This window comes from Corylus avellana, chromosome 11 (genome assembly GCF_965113065.1).
Source record: "Corylus avellana chromosome 11, dhCorAvel1.hap1.2, whole genome shotgun sequence".
In the NCBI taxonomy this organism is placed as follows: Eukaryota; Viridiplantae; Streptophyta; class Magnoliopsida; order Fagales; family Betulaceae; genus Corylus; species Corylus avellana.
Window position 1 is genome coordinate 12,299,284 of NC_142500.1, and position 19,059 is coordinate 12,318,342.

Genomic DNA, 19,059 nt, shown 5'->3' on the forward strand with positions numbered 1-19,059 from the left:
AAATCTAGCAAAATATATGAATATATTTCCGAAAATGATGTTATTATTTTCTTTTTCCAATTTATAGACACGTATGGGACATATAATTGCATGTTGTTTCTTTTAGGTAGAATTTTGCCGAAATCGTAAGTTCAAGATCCATCATACTTACAAATATATATATAAAAAGATAGAGGATGGTAAGAATATTGTTAATTATATCTGCAGTGACATTCTTGTTACAACGTGTCTCAACTTTTTTGAAAAGTGAGTACTACCTGAGACGGCAATGTACGATGAACATGCCTCGTTTGATTTGCATCCTAATTCCTAAGGTCACTCTCAACGTACGGCATATATTTCTTTATTAGGATTAAATAGATCCCAACTAAACACCCACAAAGAATAAAAAACAAAAAATAAAAAATTGAGAGAGAGATGCTGATGATCAAAGTAGCTTTCTTTACACACAAGGAACAACCATATCAAGCAGCCGAAAAATCTTGTTTCGGGTAAGTTGAAAGAAGAAAAACAAATGAACAAGACAACAACAAATTGAGAGTTCGACACAGCCGGCAGGCAATCGGCGGGTGAAGCGTCCTAAAATTCCTCTTGTTATTTAGGATTCAAATTATCCTTAAAATTGTCTCCTAGAGCTTCCTTCACTTCATAAAAGCCAGACAATCTAACCAAATTGGCTGTTTCTAGTTGCATAAAGAAGCCACATTTTGGTCCTCTTGATCTCCATAGGGGCCCTAAAAAGAATTGAACAGCAGGACAGCCCTGGCTGTCTTCTAAGTTCTAAGCTCCAATAGATTTTTCAAAGCCTAGCTTCAAGGGTAGCTATAAACAAAGATTTGATGCCAATAATATTATACCATTAACTAATATACAATGTAAATGTTACAAACACAGTAACCACCTTCCATTTACAACAATCAACAGATTGTTACAAGATCAAGACATCCAGCATCTGCCCCATGGACTGAAATTTTGGTGCTCTACTTAACCCAAAAAAAAAGAAAAAAGAAAAAGAAATCTTGCTGCTCTTATTGCTCCCCTCCAAAGCCCCCAATACATAAAGAATCCAGTCACTCCTAGAAGAGGTAAGCAAAATAGTAACTGCCTAACTGTCTGAAAGATATAAGGAGCAAGAATATACTATATCCTCCCAAATTCAGCCATGAAGCATTCTGGAGAGATTTTCTGATTTTGTTATTATTTACATAATCAAATGGGTCTTGTTCTTGGTGAGCTACCAGGGGTATGAGCTCTGTATGGAGAGGTCTCCCGCCAAGGATCAAAAGTGTATGATGGGGGGCTTGCTCTCATGGTTGTATATGAGTTGTAGTCAGTAGAATTATAGCCACTTTGTCCCATCATTGCATAGGTCGGGTGAGGAGGAGATAAAAAACCGCTCTTGTGTGCGGGTCCATAATGTCGTAATGGACTTGAGCAGGGAGATACAGGTAAAGATGTAATCGCTCTTATGCTATCCCTGCATGTAAGGATATGAAAGCAAAGTCAATTTCATAATGCCATACAATTATGAAGCATGAATGAGAGAATAAAGGGCGGGATGTTATTACCTTGGGCTTTTCGAAGTTCCAGAAGACGTAAAAACTGGCATTGTTGCATAATTTCTATCACTCAAAGTCATCTTTGATTTATTTGAATGGAGTTCTAACACTGGCTGCTCAGGAAGTTGAAGCAAGTACAATATTAGCTTAAATCCCATATTTATTGACTCATAAAATTTAGAGGCGTCAATAGATTTAAATTCATCTAAGTTAATTGCCACTGAGGACCTTTCTGTTCTGCTAGAAAAGAGAGTGAAACTAGATATAATCTACATTTTATCTTTATTTTTCTAAAATGTCTGCCTCAAACGATAATTCTAATTTTCATGCCAACAGTTATATGGTGGTTATACTTATATATTCATCAAATTCCAAATTCCAAATTTCAAAATCCTAAGATCCCTAATAGATTCCATTTCTTCTATTTTTCTTTGTTCAAGTTCGCAATAATCATTTCAGTTCAATTTAGCAAAAGCCTTGACATATCAGTGGAAGTTCTGAACAACATGAGATGATGTTTTTTCTTTCTTTGGCGACCACCCAGAATAAAATAATCAAATCATTCCTGAGTTGATAATGCATATTTCCTTTACCATAAAGACGTATTTTAAAGTCAATAAAAAACAAGTTCCCTACAAATTACTTCTTAATGATTGTGCTGTAAAAATTCAAAAGTGACTCATGTCAAGGCAGAATTTTAGAATTTTAGAAGAAATATATTGGGTCCTCGTATATTAGAATTTTAGAAGAAATATGTTAAATCACTACTTGTTCCATAAGCTTAAGTTAATAAGAAATAGTAAATTTAATTATTTAATCAATACTTTAATACTCACCCTCACGTGTGGACTCAAACAGAACGTAAAATATTTAATTAAAATTGGAGGTAAACTATGCAGTCAGGATTTGAACTCGGGACCTCTAGCTTAATACCATGTTAAATCACCACATGTTCCATAAAGCTTAAACTAATACGAAAAAATAAATTTAACCATTTAATCAATACTTTAACAATATAAACACTTAAAAAAGATAATATTTTTTTTGGGGAAAGGACAAGAATCTTAGGCCATTACCGGTGTGCGGCTTCCATCAAACATGTAAGGGAAGGCATCCTTGGTCACATTTATGTTTGCTACTCTAGTCGTTGCCTGGTCTCGAATAAAGGGGTGATCTAGTAGTTTTATGGCTGTAGGCCGTGCTAATGGGTCTCGCTGCAAGCATAGCTTTATAAAACTCTTTGCATCATTTGAAAGGCATTCAGGAATTTCAGGAGTATCTTTGCTGTTACCAATTTTGAATATTGCAGCCACCTGTTCAACCCAACATAACAAATCAATTTTGGTCCTACAAACACTTCAAAGAAGACCATAACAAAATGTGTGGTATAAAGAAACAGTTTATAAAAATCCAATATCGCACCCCTTCATACTGGCTCCATGGTGGTTTAGACGTTGCCATTTCAAGTATTGTACATCCCAAACTCCAAATATCCACTGCAAGACTGTAGCCATTTGTATTCATTACAACCTGAGATTATAAAACAAGATAGAAACATGAGTAAATACACCTTAGTGAACAGTCATAGGAGAAATAAAAGGTTCAAAAGGCAAAAAGAAAGTGAGGATAATGTGCAGGTGACAAGAAGAGGGAGGGAGGGGGTTGTGTTGGGAGCAAAAGAGACAAATAATATACCTCAGGTGCCATCCAATAAGGACTTCCCTTGAAAGAAAGCATTGAAGAACAAGCCGTTATCTGGTGAAGAAGAACCAAAAATGAGAATTACTTTTGACAATTAACTAGAAAGAAATCATAAAAAGAAGAATACAAAAACATACTATTCTCAATGTTCCTAGATCAGATATGTTTCTGGCTCAACAGTATGTCATGCTTGCTTCATACTAGTAGGTTATATATGCCCTTCAGTCTAGTTGGTTGCATACAAACAGGTGTGCTTGCGTGTGTGTGTGCGCACGCACGAGAGACTGAGAGAGAGAGGGAGGGAGGGAGAACTAAAATCTTACGACTATTTTCGGTTCAAATTTTTGGTGAAAATCAAAATTATTTTCCATTACCAGCATTACAAGAATATCATTTATTTCCACTCTTCCTTTTCTTGGCTATATTGTTGTTTAAGAGAGTCATACGCTTTTGTAATAGCATGAACTCTGACTATTCCCCCTAGTCTTCTAGAATTAGAATTCTGTTTATGGGGTAAGACAACTATACATGTTTAGCCATGCCAAAGTCTGCCAACTTGATTTCACCATTAGGATCTACTAAGATGTTTGCCCCTTTGATGTCCCTGCCAAGAAAAACGCATTACTTAATAATCATAAAGAAACACTTATCAAAAAATAATCATAAAGAAACTGACAAAGCTGCAATGCCAAGGGCAAAATACTAAGGGACCATGACTAAATTAATAGCCAAATACCTGTGCACTGTATGCCTTCCATGTAAGTAGGCAAGCCCAGAAATAATCTGCCTGGTATAATTTTGAATAACAGGTTCCTTAAAGGGACCATATTCTTGAAGTAGTTTGTGAATTGAGCCACCAGAGACATACTCCAAATAAACTGAGAGTGTTTCCTCACCCTGAGAACATGGTAATCCAGAATTGTTACAAAAGCAGGGTCCAGTATTCGCAATTCATAGAAAAGTGATTGATGTGATATAAAGTAGTTAGAAGTTTTGAATTTTTTGTATGGAAAAGTGAAAAAATTTTGTTTTGTAATGAGTTTTTTATTTGAATAGTAATAAAAAGTGATTGATGTGATATAAAAAATAAGAATGTCGGAGAGTTGAAAAAAAAAATGGGACTTTGGCCAGTCCATTGCCAAACGGGCCCCATTACACAGATTGAAAATGAAAAAACCTTCACACACTGTTCCTCTGAATCTAACTATATTTACAGTGTGTTTCTGTTCATGTGTAGGGCACATATTATTGACCTTTAAGAGATGAACTCTTACCAATTCACTCCCATAGTATCGAACAATGTTTGGATGCGACAGCTGACTAAGCAAATTTATCTCCTGTTGACAAGAAAAAATTCAGTCAAAATCTTATGTACTGCCAGATGACGAACTGCACTCTGAAAGTGAAAATTCAAATGTACAACTAAAAAGTGAAAATTGAAGGGAATAAATATACTAATAAACATATTACCTGATTCAGTTGCTTGAGACATTCTCTTGACGTCTGATCATCAGAAGCAACCCTGACTTCTTTTATTGCACACATTTGTCCACTTCCACTGTTGCAAATACAACAATTGGAAAAGTAAGAAAACATGAAACATGCTAATCTTACTCCATTTTTTTCCACAATTCTTTTATTGACATTGCTGCTGAGTTCTTTTCATGTTCATGTGGATATGCCAAGATAGGTATTGTTTACAAGAAACACCATGTGGATCACTCACACTACCTGAGCACTTCATGCGTCTAATATTGATTCCGAAACAGATGTGCACCATCGGTGCACACATGGAAACTCACATGGACCTCAAGGTCATGGAGTTAACAATTTAAAGCTATGGAGTTGCTCAATAAATATATAAAGCTACATAAGTCTTCTATTATTTATCTACAGAACCGGTTTCTTATTTCTAACAGTTGCTATAACACTTTTCTGTATATTGCCCAAATGAAGGAAATATACTAAAAGGCATGATAAGAAGGGTTTCAATTAAAAATAAGATACCACATAAGGTGCAGGTGCACTTTATCCTTTTTTGATATGTTTCCAAATGGATAAAAATTGTTGATAAATAGAAAATTTGAAAATCTAGGGGGTGTCAATGAAACTGCATCAAACCACAGAAGGTGCAAGTGCAATTTGCCCTTTTCTTGATTAGGTAAGTACTAAGTATATATCTTAAACAGTAAAATTACCTATTAAATCCGAGGTATACATGCCCAAAAGTCCCTCTTCCTAGAAGCCTTCCTTTCTTCCAATTGGATTGTGTAGAAGTTGTGTTTTCAACGACTCCACTTGTTCTTGTGTTGGGCAAGGCAGAAGGGCTAGTAGGAGAACCTGGAGGAAGAGGCAGCCGATGACATTGACTCTTCCCGTCTTCTTGCTTTCCCGTTGGAGACTCCAAATTCAAGCCGCATAACCGCAGGTGAAGAGGTGATGTGGGGCTTGAGGGCCCCCTCGGGCTTGGTCCGGGGCTTCTTGACCTCGTGTTGGTCTTGGTATCACCAATTCCTCTACAATCCAGAACAATAAAATTGGTTATAATTCACACTTGCGTTAGAGAAGCATAATTGAAATTGAAATCATTCAAAAATCTAGTTTTTTTGTTTTTTAACACCCCCCCTTTCCCTCTTCCAAATTGCCGCAACTATGAGAGGTCAAACCCTAGACTTCCACCTCTAAAATACACGGTCATAACCATTGTTAAATACTGTCACACGCGAAGACTAAGTAAACTCCATTAGCCATCTTTCTTCGTTGTGTGAAGATTACGAGCTAGTTCATTGAAACACGCAAGACAGGAAATATCTGAAATGGTTGCTAATGGAAGCAAGAAACAGGGACAATTAACAACGGATAGTACTTAGCGTCAGGCAGAATATGCATGTGATCAAGATTTAGATTGTCCAGGAAATTATTGAACTTGCATAGCTACAGCTTCATTTCTCAACCAAAAAATAAAAAATAAAACATAAAACTTCCAATCATTTATTTACCAAAGATACTCATCCATTTGGAGGGAACAAGCCAAGAGAAGGTATATACTTAGCTAGGCTGTCAAGGTGGGAGACAGAGAGAATATAGAAATGGACAAAACTGAAACTAAGTTCAAGAGGCTCAGAGCAAAAAAAACTGACAGCAGATCCACGTGGTTTGTGTTGGTTGTAAGGATGGAAACCTCAGTACAAAGCTATCAAAATCTGACAAAAGAAGAAACTGTGAGAGAGAATTGGGTAGCAGTAACAAAACTCGGTTTAAAAGGCTGAGACAGCGAAAAAGACGGAAAACCCATATGCCGAATTTCGATTGGGAATCAGAAAAACCGCCATATACAAAGCACCCCACATGTTGATTTTGGATTGGAAACCAGAAAAAATCACCCGTATGCAAAGCAACCAGAACTCTGACAACCAAAAAATTAGCGGAAAAAAAGGTGCCTCTTTTGCAAATCAATTGAATTAAAAACAATCCAAATAAACACATCAATAATAACACCAGAAATGATCAATTAATCAATCAAACACCTGGAATTGTTTAACCAAATTTTCACACAAAAACTAATCTTCCAAAGCTCCAAAAACCCACCTGAACTGACTGAATTGAGCCTGCTCCTGAGCAACCGGCTGATCCTCCGATGACCCAGATGAGCTCACACTCGAAACCGATCCAGATCCCATACCGACCACGGCGCCGTGGATATGATCGTTCCCGGACAAAATCGACGGCCGAGGTAGCGGATGGCCTACCTTGTCGCCGCCATCGGAATCGAAACCTGAAAATCCGGAGGAGCCACCGAAATCCTTGCTGGTACGCGGCGAATTCCGGCAGAAGACCTCGTCGAAGCTGCTGGCCTTTTCCTTGTCCTTGGCCTTGACCCTTTCATTATTGACTGAAGATTTGGAAGCATAGAGGTGGGCGCTAAGTGGGTTTTGTTCTTTGCTCTTGCCGGACTTCTTTCCCCACCAAGCAGGCATTTTTAGCTGCTGATGAAGTCAATAGCAGAGCCACAGAGAGAGAGAGAGAGAGAGAGGATAAGCCTCAAAGAGAGAAACTTTGGATTTGGGGTTAGCGATGCTATTTATACGACGACGAAGAAGAAGAAGAAGAAGAAGACGAGGAAGGAGAAGAGAGAGAGAGTGGGGAGGGGGGCCAAGGAGCTACAGTGAGGAACAGCTAAGACTTGAGAGAGCGAGAGAGACTTTGGGGACGGCAGGCGGTGGTTGGATAAAGAGGGGCGAAATGACGTGGCAATTTCCCAGAGAGAGAAACACTGCTTTTCTTCTCTTCTCTTCTCCATATGTATGTATGTGTATGTGTGTATGTTTTGATGTATGCATGATTGGATTGCATGTGTAATGTGTCTTTCTCTGAGTGTGTCAGTGAGTGCGTGTATTTTCTGTGTTGGTTGGCTTCTAAATGTGCATGCTGACGATTTTAAACCCCCAAAAAATAAATAAATAAATAAATAAAGAGAGAGAGAGAATCTACCTAGATGATTGTGCACTTTGTTGCTGAGAGAAATGGGGACTATTCACGCGTGCCGTTCGGATTAGGACCCATCGTCTTAATCATAAAACTTCTCCACATTATTTGATGTTACCCTTAATATTAATGCAATTTTCATATTGTTTGGATATTTGTTTGTTAATCAAGTTAAAAGGGAAGCAAACGGAGTGACATAAAGGCAAACAAATAATAAATGAAGTGGTCCATATAGGAAAAGCCCATTGGCTTGTTATTGATATTGTCATAGCTAAACAATTGTTCAAGATTTTTATCATTAATGAAATAAATGATTGAATGGTTCGAAAAAAAATAAATAAAATAAAATAAAAGATGGGCATGCACATAGGTTTCTCGTTTAATATAGCTTTCGACTGGCTTCCAAAAGAGTCGAGAAAGCTAAGAAGACTAAGAGATAGCTCTACAATAATGAAGAAAAAACAATCAAAAACAATTAGGATCAAATATTTTGAGGTGTGGTTTAGAAAAGAAAAATATTTTTTATTTACATGCGATGCAATGTTTATAGTTAGAGAAATGCTACGGTTTTTTTTGGTATTTTCTTAATCTTACGTGAATATTGATTTCTTATATATATATATATATATATATATATGAGTGACAAGTGGGTAAATTTTTTTTTACTTCTTAAAAAATAATATACACATAAAATCAGGAGAATGTTAGAACAACTTGTAGCATTTCTCTTATTATAATTATAGTTTGTACAAAGTGTTTAGTGACGGAGTATTAATAGGATTAATAGATGAATCTTAGATGGATAAATATCATTTTTCGAACTATATAATTTTCTAAATAAAAAATGGGGGAAGAGAGATGAGAATTGAGAGACCCACCCCGACAGAAAATTGGTGTGGGACAAGTAAAACTGTAAAAGTGGTTGGGCTGGGAGGCCACGACACGATGGCCGATGCGTATCACGGAGGATAGTAATCCATGATAATTGTTTTTAATCTGTTTTTATTATTTTAATTGTCATTATAATGTATTTTATTATTATGTGGGTGTCAATCATGTACGGCTGGGTGAGGGTGGAATTTTTGTACTCGCTGGCCGCTGCCACGTGCGTCACCTGCCATGTCATTTGCATTTTGCTTGTTGAGGACGATACATGGAGATATTTGAAAATTGTTTTGCGTCTTAGTGTCTGCTTGAGGGTGTATTTTTAAAGAAATAATTTGAGTTTTTAAATCAAATGTCAATTTTGGAATATTTGAGATTGTAATTTTAAAAGCGCATCGTGGAAAAATCAGCGATTTTTATAAGCTCACTAAAAAGTACTTATTTGAAAAAGTGCGAATTTAAACTAAAATCATGATTTCGCTTAAAAAAATATTTGGTGCAATATTTACCTATTTGGTCACACTACAAAAAAATAGCATTTTCTGACGTGGCTACAGTACATGTTTTGTTACCACGTCATTAATTTTCTGATGTAGAAATTTTACCACGTCAGAAATTTTTTTCTTACGTGTGAATAGTACCACGTCAGAATTTTCTAACGTGTTAAATACTACAATATCAGAAAATTCTTACATATTTTAAATCTTAAAAAATTATATATTTTCTGACATGGCAACATTTACTACATCAGAAATTTCTGACGTGGCCACGTCAGAACATTATATATATATAGACAATTATATAGCTAATTAATTATATAATTTTTTTTTTCTTGATTATATTCCTGACGCGCAACACCTAGCACGTCAAATCCTGACGTGCCAAACATGGCACGTCAGGAAATTCCCTCGAGTCCCTCCCCGCACAGACCCATCCCATCTCTCCCGACCAGCTGCTGCGCGCCATGCCTCTTAATTAAGAGGCCTGGCACGTTTGAATTTTTTATTTTTTTTTATTTTATCTTTTCTTTCCCCCAACTGGAAGCTAGCTACCACGCATGACCGCCCAAACTTTTCCTTTTTCTCTTTGTTTTCTCTCTGTTTTTCTTTCTTTCTTCCACCATAGCTGAAGCTCGAGTAATATTAAGCTTCTTTTTTTTTTTTTCTCTTCTCCACCGTATGTATACTCTCTCGATCTCATGATTCTAGTGATCCTCCGCCCGCAACTAAACCTGCCGGCCATCTCTTTGCCATCGATCTCCGGCCGTCGTCCTCTCTCCCTCCGTTTCTAGCTCCTACTAGAGCTCCTCACAAGTATATATATATATATCAACAACGGGAGGGGGAGGAAGCGCAGAATGCATATAGATGCAGGGGATAGGGGAGAAATATTTGCTAGGAATGAATCCACAAAAGATAAAGTAAAGCAAGAAAATTTGGGGGAAAATAGGAGAGGGCAATATCTCCGGTAGATTTAGAAGAAGCAGAACGATTAAGTTCGACAAACAACAAGTTCTGGGAATAAGGGAGAGTCATATAGGCAGACGTTTTATCATACCTTATGAAGGGATTTTTTGGTTTGTCAGAAAATGGATCATAAGAGGAGGCAAGTGTACTTGAGTACGACATTTGGGAATCAGGAATGGAGGGAGCAAATGGAGCAAATCTGTTGGTTATGGCAACAGAGGAAATTGGCAGGGAAGAAGCAAGGGGGGACTCTGATTTTATAGTCAGAGCTTTTGAACCAATTTTTTCTTTATCCTTTTTGCTAGCCATAGTGACACTGCAAAAATTCAAAAGAAAAGTAATTAAAACCAAAATGGTTAAAACTTTTATAAAATATATGCAAAATAACGTCAAAATTATTTTTTGCAAAGCAAAAATAATAATATGCGCCATGTGCTGGGGATAGGTATGAACAAAGAATTCTGGGAAAACACGACCGTCAGGGGGGTGTTTAGGCAAGACAAAACTCTAATGGTAATAGGGTCCTTATCCAACTCTAGATCTGAGGACTGCCTAAACTTAATATCCAACCTATTAACATCAATTTCAAATTTTGAAGCAAAAGGTATTTGAATATTAACACCAAATTTAACAGTTGAAACACCAATCTCGTTAACAGAGAATGGATAAAGTAAAGCAAGAAAAGGCATCCCAAGAATTACCCTTTCACTCATGTTTTTGACAAGAACAGTAGGAATATGGAAATGAATATTATTGAAACAGACATAAGCATTATTTAACTCAAAATCAAAGTGCAATTTGCTTCCACTGGCTGAATGCAGCCGTTCTGTGGATTTTTCAAAATATTTGCTAGGAATGAATCCTTCTTGAATGCAATTCAAATCAGAACCAGAATCAATCAAAGCAAAAACATCAAAAGCATAATCAGGAGAAATGGTAATTCTGACTTTTGAATACCATCTCGGAGGGACAAGTTTACTGATCATACTGACAATCTTAACTTCATTGGACAAAGATTTATGACTGGATTCAGCCTCATCATCATGCTCAGGTGTTTCATTATCAGAAACACTTCCAGGAAAACATTGGTTAAGATTTAAAAGCAAAAGCTTTTGTTGTAAATCTTTGTTTTCAGTATTAACATCTTGTAAGGCAAGTTGCAAGTTAACAATATCTTTCTTGATGATACTAATCTCATGCTGCAAATCTAAGATAGTAGCTACCTTGGATTTTTGTTTTGAAAATCGTTTCAAGGTATCTTCAAGAGATATAGTGCCAACAGGTTTTTCAACATCTTTGGTCATGAGTTTCTTAAGTTTTTTAAGATACTCTTCTTTCAAATCTGGGTTTTCAATTTTTGAAATCAGGGTAAGAAGCAAATCTTCTTGTTCTTCTGATTTGGTTAGGACAGAACAAGTTTTTGGGTTGCAGCAAGATTCAGTACAACCAAAATTGACACAATTTGCAGAAATATCAGAAGCAGAGCGATATTCAGAATCAGAGGAAGATATAAAATCATTATCAGAAGAATAATCAGAAAAGGCATTGTTTTGAAAAATTCTAAAGATTTTTTACTTTTCATCGTCATTGATGTTTAAAGCATTAATCTCTTTTTTAATCTTTTTGAGAGGTTTTGGGCACTTGTCAGCATAGTGTCCTGTTTCTCCACAGTTGAAGCATTTATTTTTTGAAATGTATTTTTCAAATTTAGATTCTTTACTCCATTTAGGATGAGGTTTAGAAAATTTAGGTTTATTAAATTTTCTTTTCTTGTTACTATTGTAATATGGAGAGGGTGATTTCATGAAAGCTTTAGATTTCTTCCTTTGCGTTCTGGAAGGAGCAATAGGAGGTAATCCAAACTGTTCACAGAAATTTCCCATTTCATACTTAGCTTTCTTGGCCTTTTTAAGCTGTTGTCTGATCATCTTTTGATCGATGCACATCTTAATACCAAGTTTTTTGACAGTTGAAAACAAATCACCATAAGTCAAGTTTTCAAAATCAATGAGACCAGTGTCAGAACTGATCAATTCATCTTTAACTTTGTGAGCAAATAATGAAGGCAACCCATTAACAAACTTTTCTTTCCAATAAGGTTTTTGACTATCAGGTCTAACCATGACACGGGAAAGAAAGACATCTTGATACCATCTATAGTCAGACATAGTAGGGCATCAAAGATTGTTCAAATAATCAGAAATACGGGAAGTGATATTGGAAGAAGTTCCGACAAAATGTTTGATAATTGTATAGATCAAGGAGTTAACACCATCAGGTTCACCCATACCAATTTGCTCATTGAAAATGGGTAATCCTTCTTCATCACTCTTTACTGCTTTCCTGATCTGATCTCTTCTTAGTTCAGTGAGATAATTGTCCCACCAATTTCTAAGAGTACCAGAAAAACCAGTAGCAAGTAAATCCACAATATCAGCTTGGCTTTTATTGTGATTAGTGAGATAGGCATTAGCAACCATGGACATGTGATTCATCTTATTGGGCAGTTCTTGCTCAGACAAACCGTCAATATTCCATTCATATAATTTATTTGCAGAGACAGAGAATTGGGATTGGAGAAACCTTTCCTCAAATTGTAAATCAGGAGGAGTAGTTTTTGAATAAAAATTCTTTGTAAGATTAAAAGGTTTAGATCCGTCAAAGATCCTTTGGAGTTTTGGCTCCATTTCAATCTTACCAAAGTTTTGTTCAAGAACTCTGATGTCAAAATCAGTAGATTCTTGAGAAGAAGTTTCAGAATCAGAAGAAGAGACTTTTTTGTTACCAAAATTTTGTCCATAAGAACTGGCACGAGCAGTAGTTAACTCAGAAAGCAATTTGTTGACTTTCTCAAGGTTCATTTGAGAAGTCGTTTTCAAACCAGAAGATTCTTTCGAATCAGGGAGAGAAATCAGGGGTTTTTCAATTTTAGAAGGAGCAGAGGAAACCTTTGGATCAGAAGAGAGAGAGGGAAGTTTCTCTTCGATACGGTCCAATTGTTGTCCTAAAATATGCAGAGATTTGGCACAACAATTGTTTTATTCGATAATTTTCCTATCGTTAGTAATAGGATCATTATCATGAGTTTTGAAAGGGGAACATTTAACAACAATTTTGTTGACATCAAGAAGAGTATTTTCAAGAGGAGGATGAGAAGATTTGACAACAGTTTTATCTTCTTTGACAAAATTATTTTTGACAACATTCAAAACATTATCGACAGGGAAATGTTTTTGAAGATAATCAAAAAACAAAATATGTTTTTGGGACTTAATCATCATCTCAGTCCATTTGACCTTGATGAGATTTTGTTCATTTTCAGAATATTTGGCACGGTAAGCATGTCTTAAAGCACGATTTTCTTTTGAACTGAAATCTTTGGACAAAGCAGGCCAATCAATAATAGAAAAGAAATCTTTGATGGGAGCAGTTGCAGTGATGACATTACACTGATGATGAGCAGTGGGAAGAGGAGCATTAAAATCAGAAGCAGAAGGAGAGATAGATCCACCTTCGTCATCCGTTTGGAGATGATTTCTAGTAGAGTAAAAAGCAGAAGAAACTTGGGAATCGGTAGAAATTCCTTTGAGTTTCAAATCAGGGTTAACAGGACAAAGAGGAGAAGGAGCGTTAAGGGACTCATCCACATCTTTATCACGACGTCGAAATCCTTCTGAGGCTGTGGAACCAGCAAAAGAATTCATTCGTTCGTTAACCAACAGAGGTCTTTCGAACAGAGGTCTTTCAATTCTGTTAGAAAGTCCTAAATCAGAAAAATTGATTTTGACAGATCCATCCATGTATTGCTGGATGTAATCAAGATTAGAGGCATCGTTTACTACTCGAGAAGGTTTTGCAACACCTTCCAAAAGCCACTCGTTGGGGAGGTCAATCTCATTACAGCGAATCATTTTTGGAGTTTTGATATAAGCATTCTGAGTAGAACTTTGAATTAACAAAGTAGATTCACCTGAATTCTTGATCACAGCTTGTGGATCTAGATTTGTCTTCATCAACTTATAATAAATACGGTAGATGATAGCAAGGGGTCTGCTACCTTCTTCCATATTATAACCAGAAGTTAAAACATTAAGCGTCAAAGCTTTCAAAATATGCATATCATTTAAAGCAAGAGAAATGTTGGGGAAGACATCAAAATGGACAGGACCAATAAACAAGGATGATTGAATCATTCCAAGAATACTGGTTTTGAAATCAATAAATCTTGTGTCACGCAAGCATAACAAAACAGAAGTATTAATACCAAGTCAAGTCAATGGCTTGACCGCAACTTGCACAGAACCAACATGCAAAAACTTATAAACTTAGCAAGAGAATCGTTAATGAATTTCTTGTTAAATAAGGTCATAGTTTGATCTTTGCCGGTAACAGCAAAGGTTTGTTCAACAGTTTTGACAAAATATTCAGATCTAAAGACAGATTTAGACCATGAAGTAGTGTAAACATCCTTGGCGTTAAGCTTGGGGATATTCCACTTATCAAATTTAAAATCAGTATCAGTTTCGACAGAAAAATTTTCAAAATTAACCACGTCAGGTGGTAAACTGGAATTAGAACAAACAGAAGAATTAGATCTCCACATTTTGACACACAAACTAAACTCAAAATCACACACTGGGCAAAGTTCCTAAGTATGTCCTTCCTAGACGCTAAACTATCCACACATACCCTTGGACGCGAAACGGCTGAAACCAGAACTATTCACACATACCCTTGGCCAACACTCAGTACCTACTACCTGCCCTTCACACGCCAACCCAGGCTTTTCAACGGGACTTACGGATTTGCAAACTGACTAGACCGGGTGGTGAACTACCGTTCCTTACAACAGTAACTGACAGGGTGGTGGACTACCGTCTAACAACTAGGATCTCGACACAGAGAAAGGTTAACAGGGGGTAAGTAAAGAGGAGAAGAGCAAGACAATACTCAGGGGGTTCAAAGGAGAACAGGGTGTACATCAAGCAGCAAAGAGATCGGAACTCTTATGGCTCTGATACCAACAACGGGAGGGGGAGAATCCGGAAAGGTTATATATATATATATATATATATATATATATATATATATATATATATATATATATTTGTTTGGTTTGGATTTGGTGTTGCAAGTTTGGGTGATGTTTGTGCTAATTTCGTGTAATACGTTTGAAAAGAAAATTATTATGAATTTGGTTTTGTGCAAGATGATTGATATATTTACATGAATTGCTTCACTCGTGTCGTTCCTCGCTAGCTATATATATGCATTTCAATTTTTTTGTTACATATATATATATATATATGGGTAATACATATGTATATATAGTATATATATGGCCGGCTATATATATATTATATATAACAATTTCACATTTATGTTATTATATATAACTTATTTAAATTTTTGCTTTGTTTGAGATAGTTATTTATTGTTAATTTGTTAATTAATTAAGTAATTCATACTATGTGTTATGATTGTTATTTGGTATGCACGTGGTATATATATATGAACAACCATGTGGTTAATTTTGATCCGTTATATCCGGAAACTAGTAATTAACTTAGATTTATTTATTTAACTTATAATAATAAATGCATGAAACTTAGACTTGTATATTGTTTAGGTTTTGCCCAATTAATACTTATAAATGCTATACGACCAAAAACTTTGACAATAGGAAAATATATATATATATATATATATATATATATATATATATATATATATATATATATATATATAAATTGACTTTGTACCCTAGCTAGATTTATTTTATTTAACTAGGGTCCCCAACATCTAACAAATGCATATATATGAACTTTTGAGGAAAAATGATAGAAGCTAAACGTGAATGAAGAATGTTAACGGTTAAACAACATCAAATAATGTAAATTTGAAAGGAAAAAAAAAAAGAACAAAAAAAAAAAAAGAACAAAATTAAAAAAGTGTGTGAAGAAAGCCCTAAACTGTACTAAAAAAAATACGAAAACAACTAGCCTAGATAGATGATCATTATTGATGGTCCCCATTTGGAATAGTTGTTATTTCGTTTAAGTTTAAGAAATTACTTTTCATTACAAATTACATTAATTTGTAATTGCTTTTTAAGTTAACCATAAAATTTATATGTAGTTTGTGGAAATGATATATAATTAATTGAGTAACTAGTATATGTTTAAAAATTTAAATGTGTGATTACTTTACATATACTTTTACATATTTACTTATTTTAAATACTAATTCGGTTCGTAACGTATTTTGGAGGGAGATATGAGTTACAGGGAAAAGAGAAAAGCACAGAGGCAACCGACCGTGCGGTTGACATCCGGCACCCATGCGTTACATTCATCCCCTCGGGCTGATATGGAGCCAGAAGGGTATAGACCGGTATTTCCACATCATGTGGAAGGGTAGACCCATGCAGGGCAGGACGTGGGCTTTGGTGGTGACATTTATGTAGATTCTCAGCATACTCCGCCAGAGCCAAGCACATCCACACCTTTCACGCTTGACTTCACGACGTTGAGCGAGCTGGGGATCGTTTCCCATGGCCATTTCGAGCGGCACCCGTACCCCACCGGATCACAGGTGGATGATAGTGATGAGACACAGCCCCTGGATAGCAATGTGGGTGATGAGGATGGTGTCGCGCATGACACATTCCGATGATGCCGCTACACGCCCATTGGCGGTGAACAAGGTTCGGACGATAAGTAAGTATATGTGCTAAAAAATCGTAATATTTTTTTTATTTCAATACGTAGTTAGTTTAAATAAGTAACTAACTTATTCAAATCCTTAATGTATTAGGTGTAGATCAAAATGGCATCACCCGCTACCATATCTTGATTGTCAAGTCATGTCACAAGTTGTGGGAGATCCCCGATGGCCAGAGGATCGTGTGTGAGTATAACCCCGCGTGGCAGCCTGTGGGACAAAGCGCTTCCAAGTTTAGATGGATGACAGGAGTGTTCGTCAGGAGCAGTACTTATGTAAGGATTAGCGGCGAGTGGAAGAATGTACCGGAGCGTAGGAAGGAAGATATCTGGGATGCATTGATGGTATGTTATAATTAAATATTATTGTATTTATGATAATTATTTATATATTCATATATTTATCTCAAATACATGATGTATTGTTAATATAAATATACGTGTGAATATATGCAGAAGCACTTTTATATCCCGCCTGAGTGCGATATCGCGGCCATAAAACGGGACGCTTTCCTTGATATGCGAAACAAGCATAAGACTTGGAGGTATGACTTGAAGCAGAGTCTTCACATCACGTCGGACGATACTCCGGCGACAGTGAAGGCTAGGGAAGGGGGACAATTATCTATGTACAACAGAACGGACGTGGATATATTATTGGAGAAATGGTGTACTAAAGAGAATCAAGTAAGTCACATATTTTAGTGAGTTTTGTTTAGTTTTATTAAAATGAATGTGTTAGCCTAAGTTATTAACAATGTTAATTGTGTAGGATTATGCTGCATTTATGAAGGGAATCCGGTCGAAGAACAAAGAGCCTCACTGCACCGGGTCAAAGAGCTATGCAAAGGTTACACATGAAGAAGTATGTGCATTTTTTGATCAGTTTTATATATATATATATATATATATATATATATATATATATATATATATAATTTATGTTGATTATGTTTATGTTTTATTTGTTTATGCAGCTCATAAATACCGGGACTCCGCCAACACGAGCATAGTCTTACATTAACACACACGTGAAGAAGGATGGCGGATATCCAAATGACTTGGTCAGGGAGAGATGTGTATGCTACTAATAACCGATATGTCTTGGTTAATGTATATTTCTTTGTATTTTAATTTAATGTTTCTAATTGCTTCTTTTAATGTGTACTCTACAGGAGAGGATGAAGGAGTTGCTTCCCACTGACCCTGCTGCTACAAGATCTGTAACCGAGGGGACCGTACGGTGGGCACCCGACGATGCGTACGCACGGGGGATCGGCAATAAGCCGGAGTACACTAGTCGGGTTCGCCAAGTTGGAGCAGGTATACTACCTGTGCGCGGCAGCATCCACTCCTACTATAGACCAGTCGCGCCACGGTCACAACCTCTTGGGAGCTTTGGTGTCCCAGAAATGATAGAAGCTGCACTACAAGCTGAGCGGGAGAAGCACAAGCAGGAGATGGATGTGCTTCTAGAGACACAGGGAGAGCAGACAGTGGCGTAGCAAGCTGAAAGGGAGAGGCATAGGGCAGAGATAGCTGCGCTGTTAGATGCACAACGAGAGCAGGTTGCTGTGCGGCTAACTGAGAGTGAGGCTAGTATGAACACTTTGTATGAGGCACGTTTTTCTCAGCTTGAGTCCATGTTATAGTCGAGGTCCTCATCCGATATGACTCGAGTTAAGGATGTCCCAGACAAAGAATTTGCAGCCCGTTTGGTGGTGAGATCGTCGGTGGGGAGTGGATCAGGTAATGCAATTTGTTTTTTTTTTTTTTTTTGGGTTTTCTTGAATATATATATGGACACTCTTGTTGCAAAATGTTTTGTTCTTCATTGGTTTGGCGATTCATTTGATTGGAATTAGTATTGGTTTTTTATGTTGTTGTTGTTGATAGTGACCCCGATGATGTTTGTTATTATTTCTACTACTAAACATTAGCATTGTGTTTGCGTCTAATTTTAGAATGAAGGATATTATTTTCCAGTCGGAATATCTATATATATTTATATATAGATAGATATTGCATTGATGATGATTTATAATTGTAGTTAGTGCATTTTTTGTTCTATTATAATAATGTCATTTTGGTTAGTATATATGTTAAAGTTGTTATGGTGCCATTTTTTGTGTTTGGCCTAAGATCCTGATAAGAAAGGTACCTACTGCTTCCTGATTGATTGTTTTATCATCTCCAGGTAATGCGGAGAAGTTGGAGAGTGAGGAAGCTATCGACTTAGAT

At 36.4% G+C, this 19,059-nt stretch overlaps 2 protein-coding genes across 2 annotated transcripts; one reads left to right on the top strand and one right to left on the bottom strand.

Moving 5' to 3' along the window:
- Positions 1-823: 823 nt before the first annotated feature.
- On the bottom strand, positions 824-7,509 carry MAP3KA (mitogen-activated protein kinase kinase kinase 3). The gene is made up of 11 exons (XM_059576035.2): positions 6,849-7,509; positions 5,459-5,776; positions 4,731-4,818; positions 4,535-4,597; positions 3,997-4,157; positions 3,789-3,864; positions 3,255-3,314; positions 2,982-3,089; positions 2,636-2,872; positions 1,569-1,672; positions 824-1,477 (listed from the first exon to the last, which is right to left on the bottom strand). Exons 1-11 carry the CDS (start codon positions 7,235-7,237, stop codon positions 1,210-1,212), a joined length of 1,872 nt encoding a protein of 623 aa, XP_059432018.2. The 5' UTR covers positions 7,238-7,509; the 3' UTR covers positions 824-1,209.
- Positions 7,510-16,649: 9,140 nt separating this feature from the next.
- Positions 16,650-18,323, top strand: LOC148583100 (uncharacterized). The gene is made up of 5 exons (XM_088511556.1): positions 16,650-16,815; positions 16,913-17,163; positions 17,275-17,505; positions 17,591-17,683; positions 17,994-18,323. Exons 1-5 carry the CDS (start codon positions 16,650-16,652, stop codon positions 18,321-18,323), a joined length of 1,071 nt encoding a protein of 356 aa, XP_088367682.1.
- The last annotated feature ends 736 nt before the right edge of the window (positions 18,324-19,059 follow it).

Coding starts and splice junctions, on each gene's coding strand:
- MAP3KA (XM_059576035.2), bottom strand. CDS start 7,237: ATGCCTGCTTGGTGGGGAAAGAAGTCCGGCAAGAGCAAAGAACAAAAC. Junction 4,598..4,730: donor GTCTCAAGCAACTGAATCAG/GTAATATGTTTA, acceptor TCTTGTCAACAG/GAGATAAATTTGCTTAGTCA. Junction 2,873..2,981: donor CATGGAGCCAGTATGAAGGG/GTGCGATATTGG, acceptor TGGGTTGAACAG/GTGGCTGCAATATTCAAAAT.
- LOC148583100 (XM_088511556.1), top strand. CDS start 16,650: ATGGCCATTTCGAGCGGCACCCGTACCCCACCGGATCACAGGTGGATG. Junction 16,816..16,912: donor GAACAAGGTTCGGACGATAA/GTAAGTATATGT, acceptor TTAATGTATTAG/GTGTAGATCAAAATGGCATC. Junction 17,506..17,590: donor GGTGTACTAAAGAGAATCAA/GTAAGTCACATA, acceptor TTAATTGTGTAG/GATTATGCTGCATTTATGAA.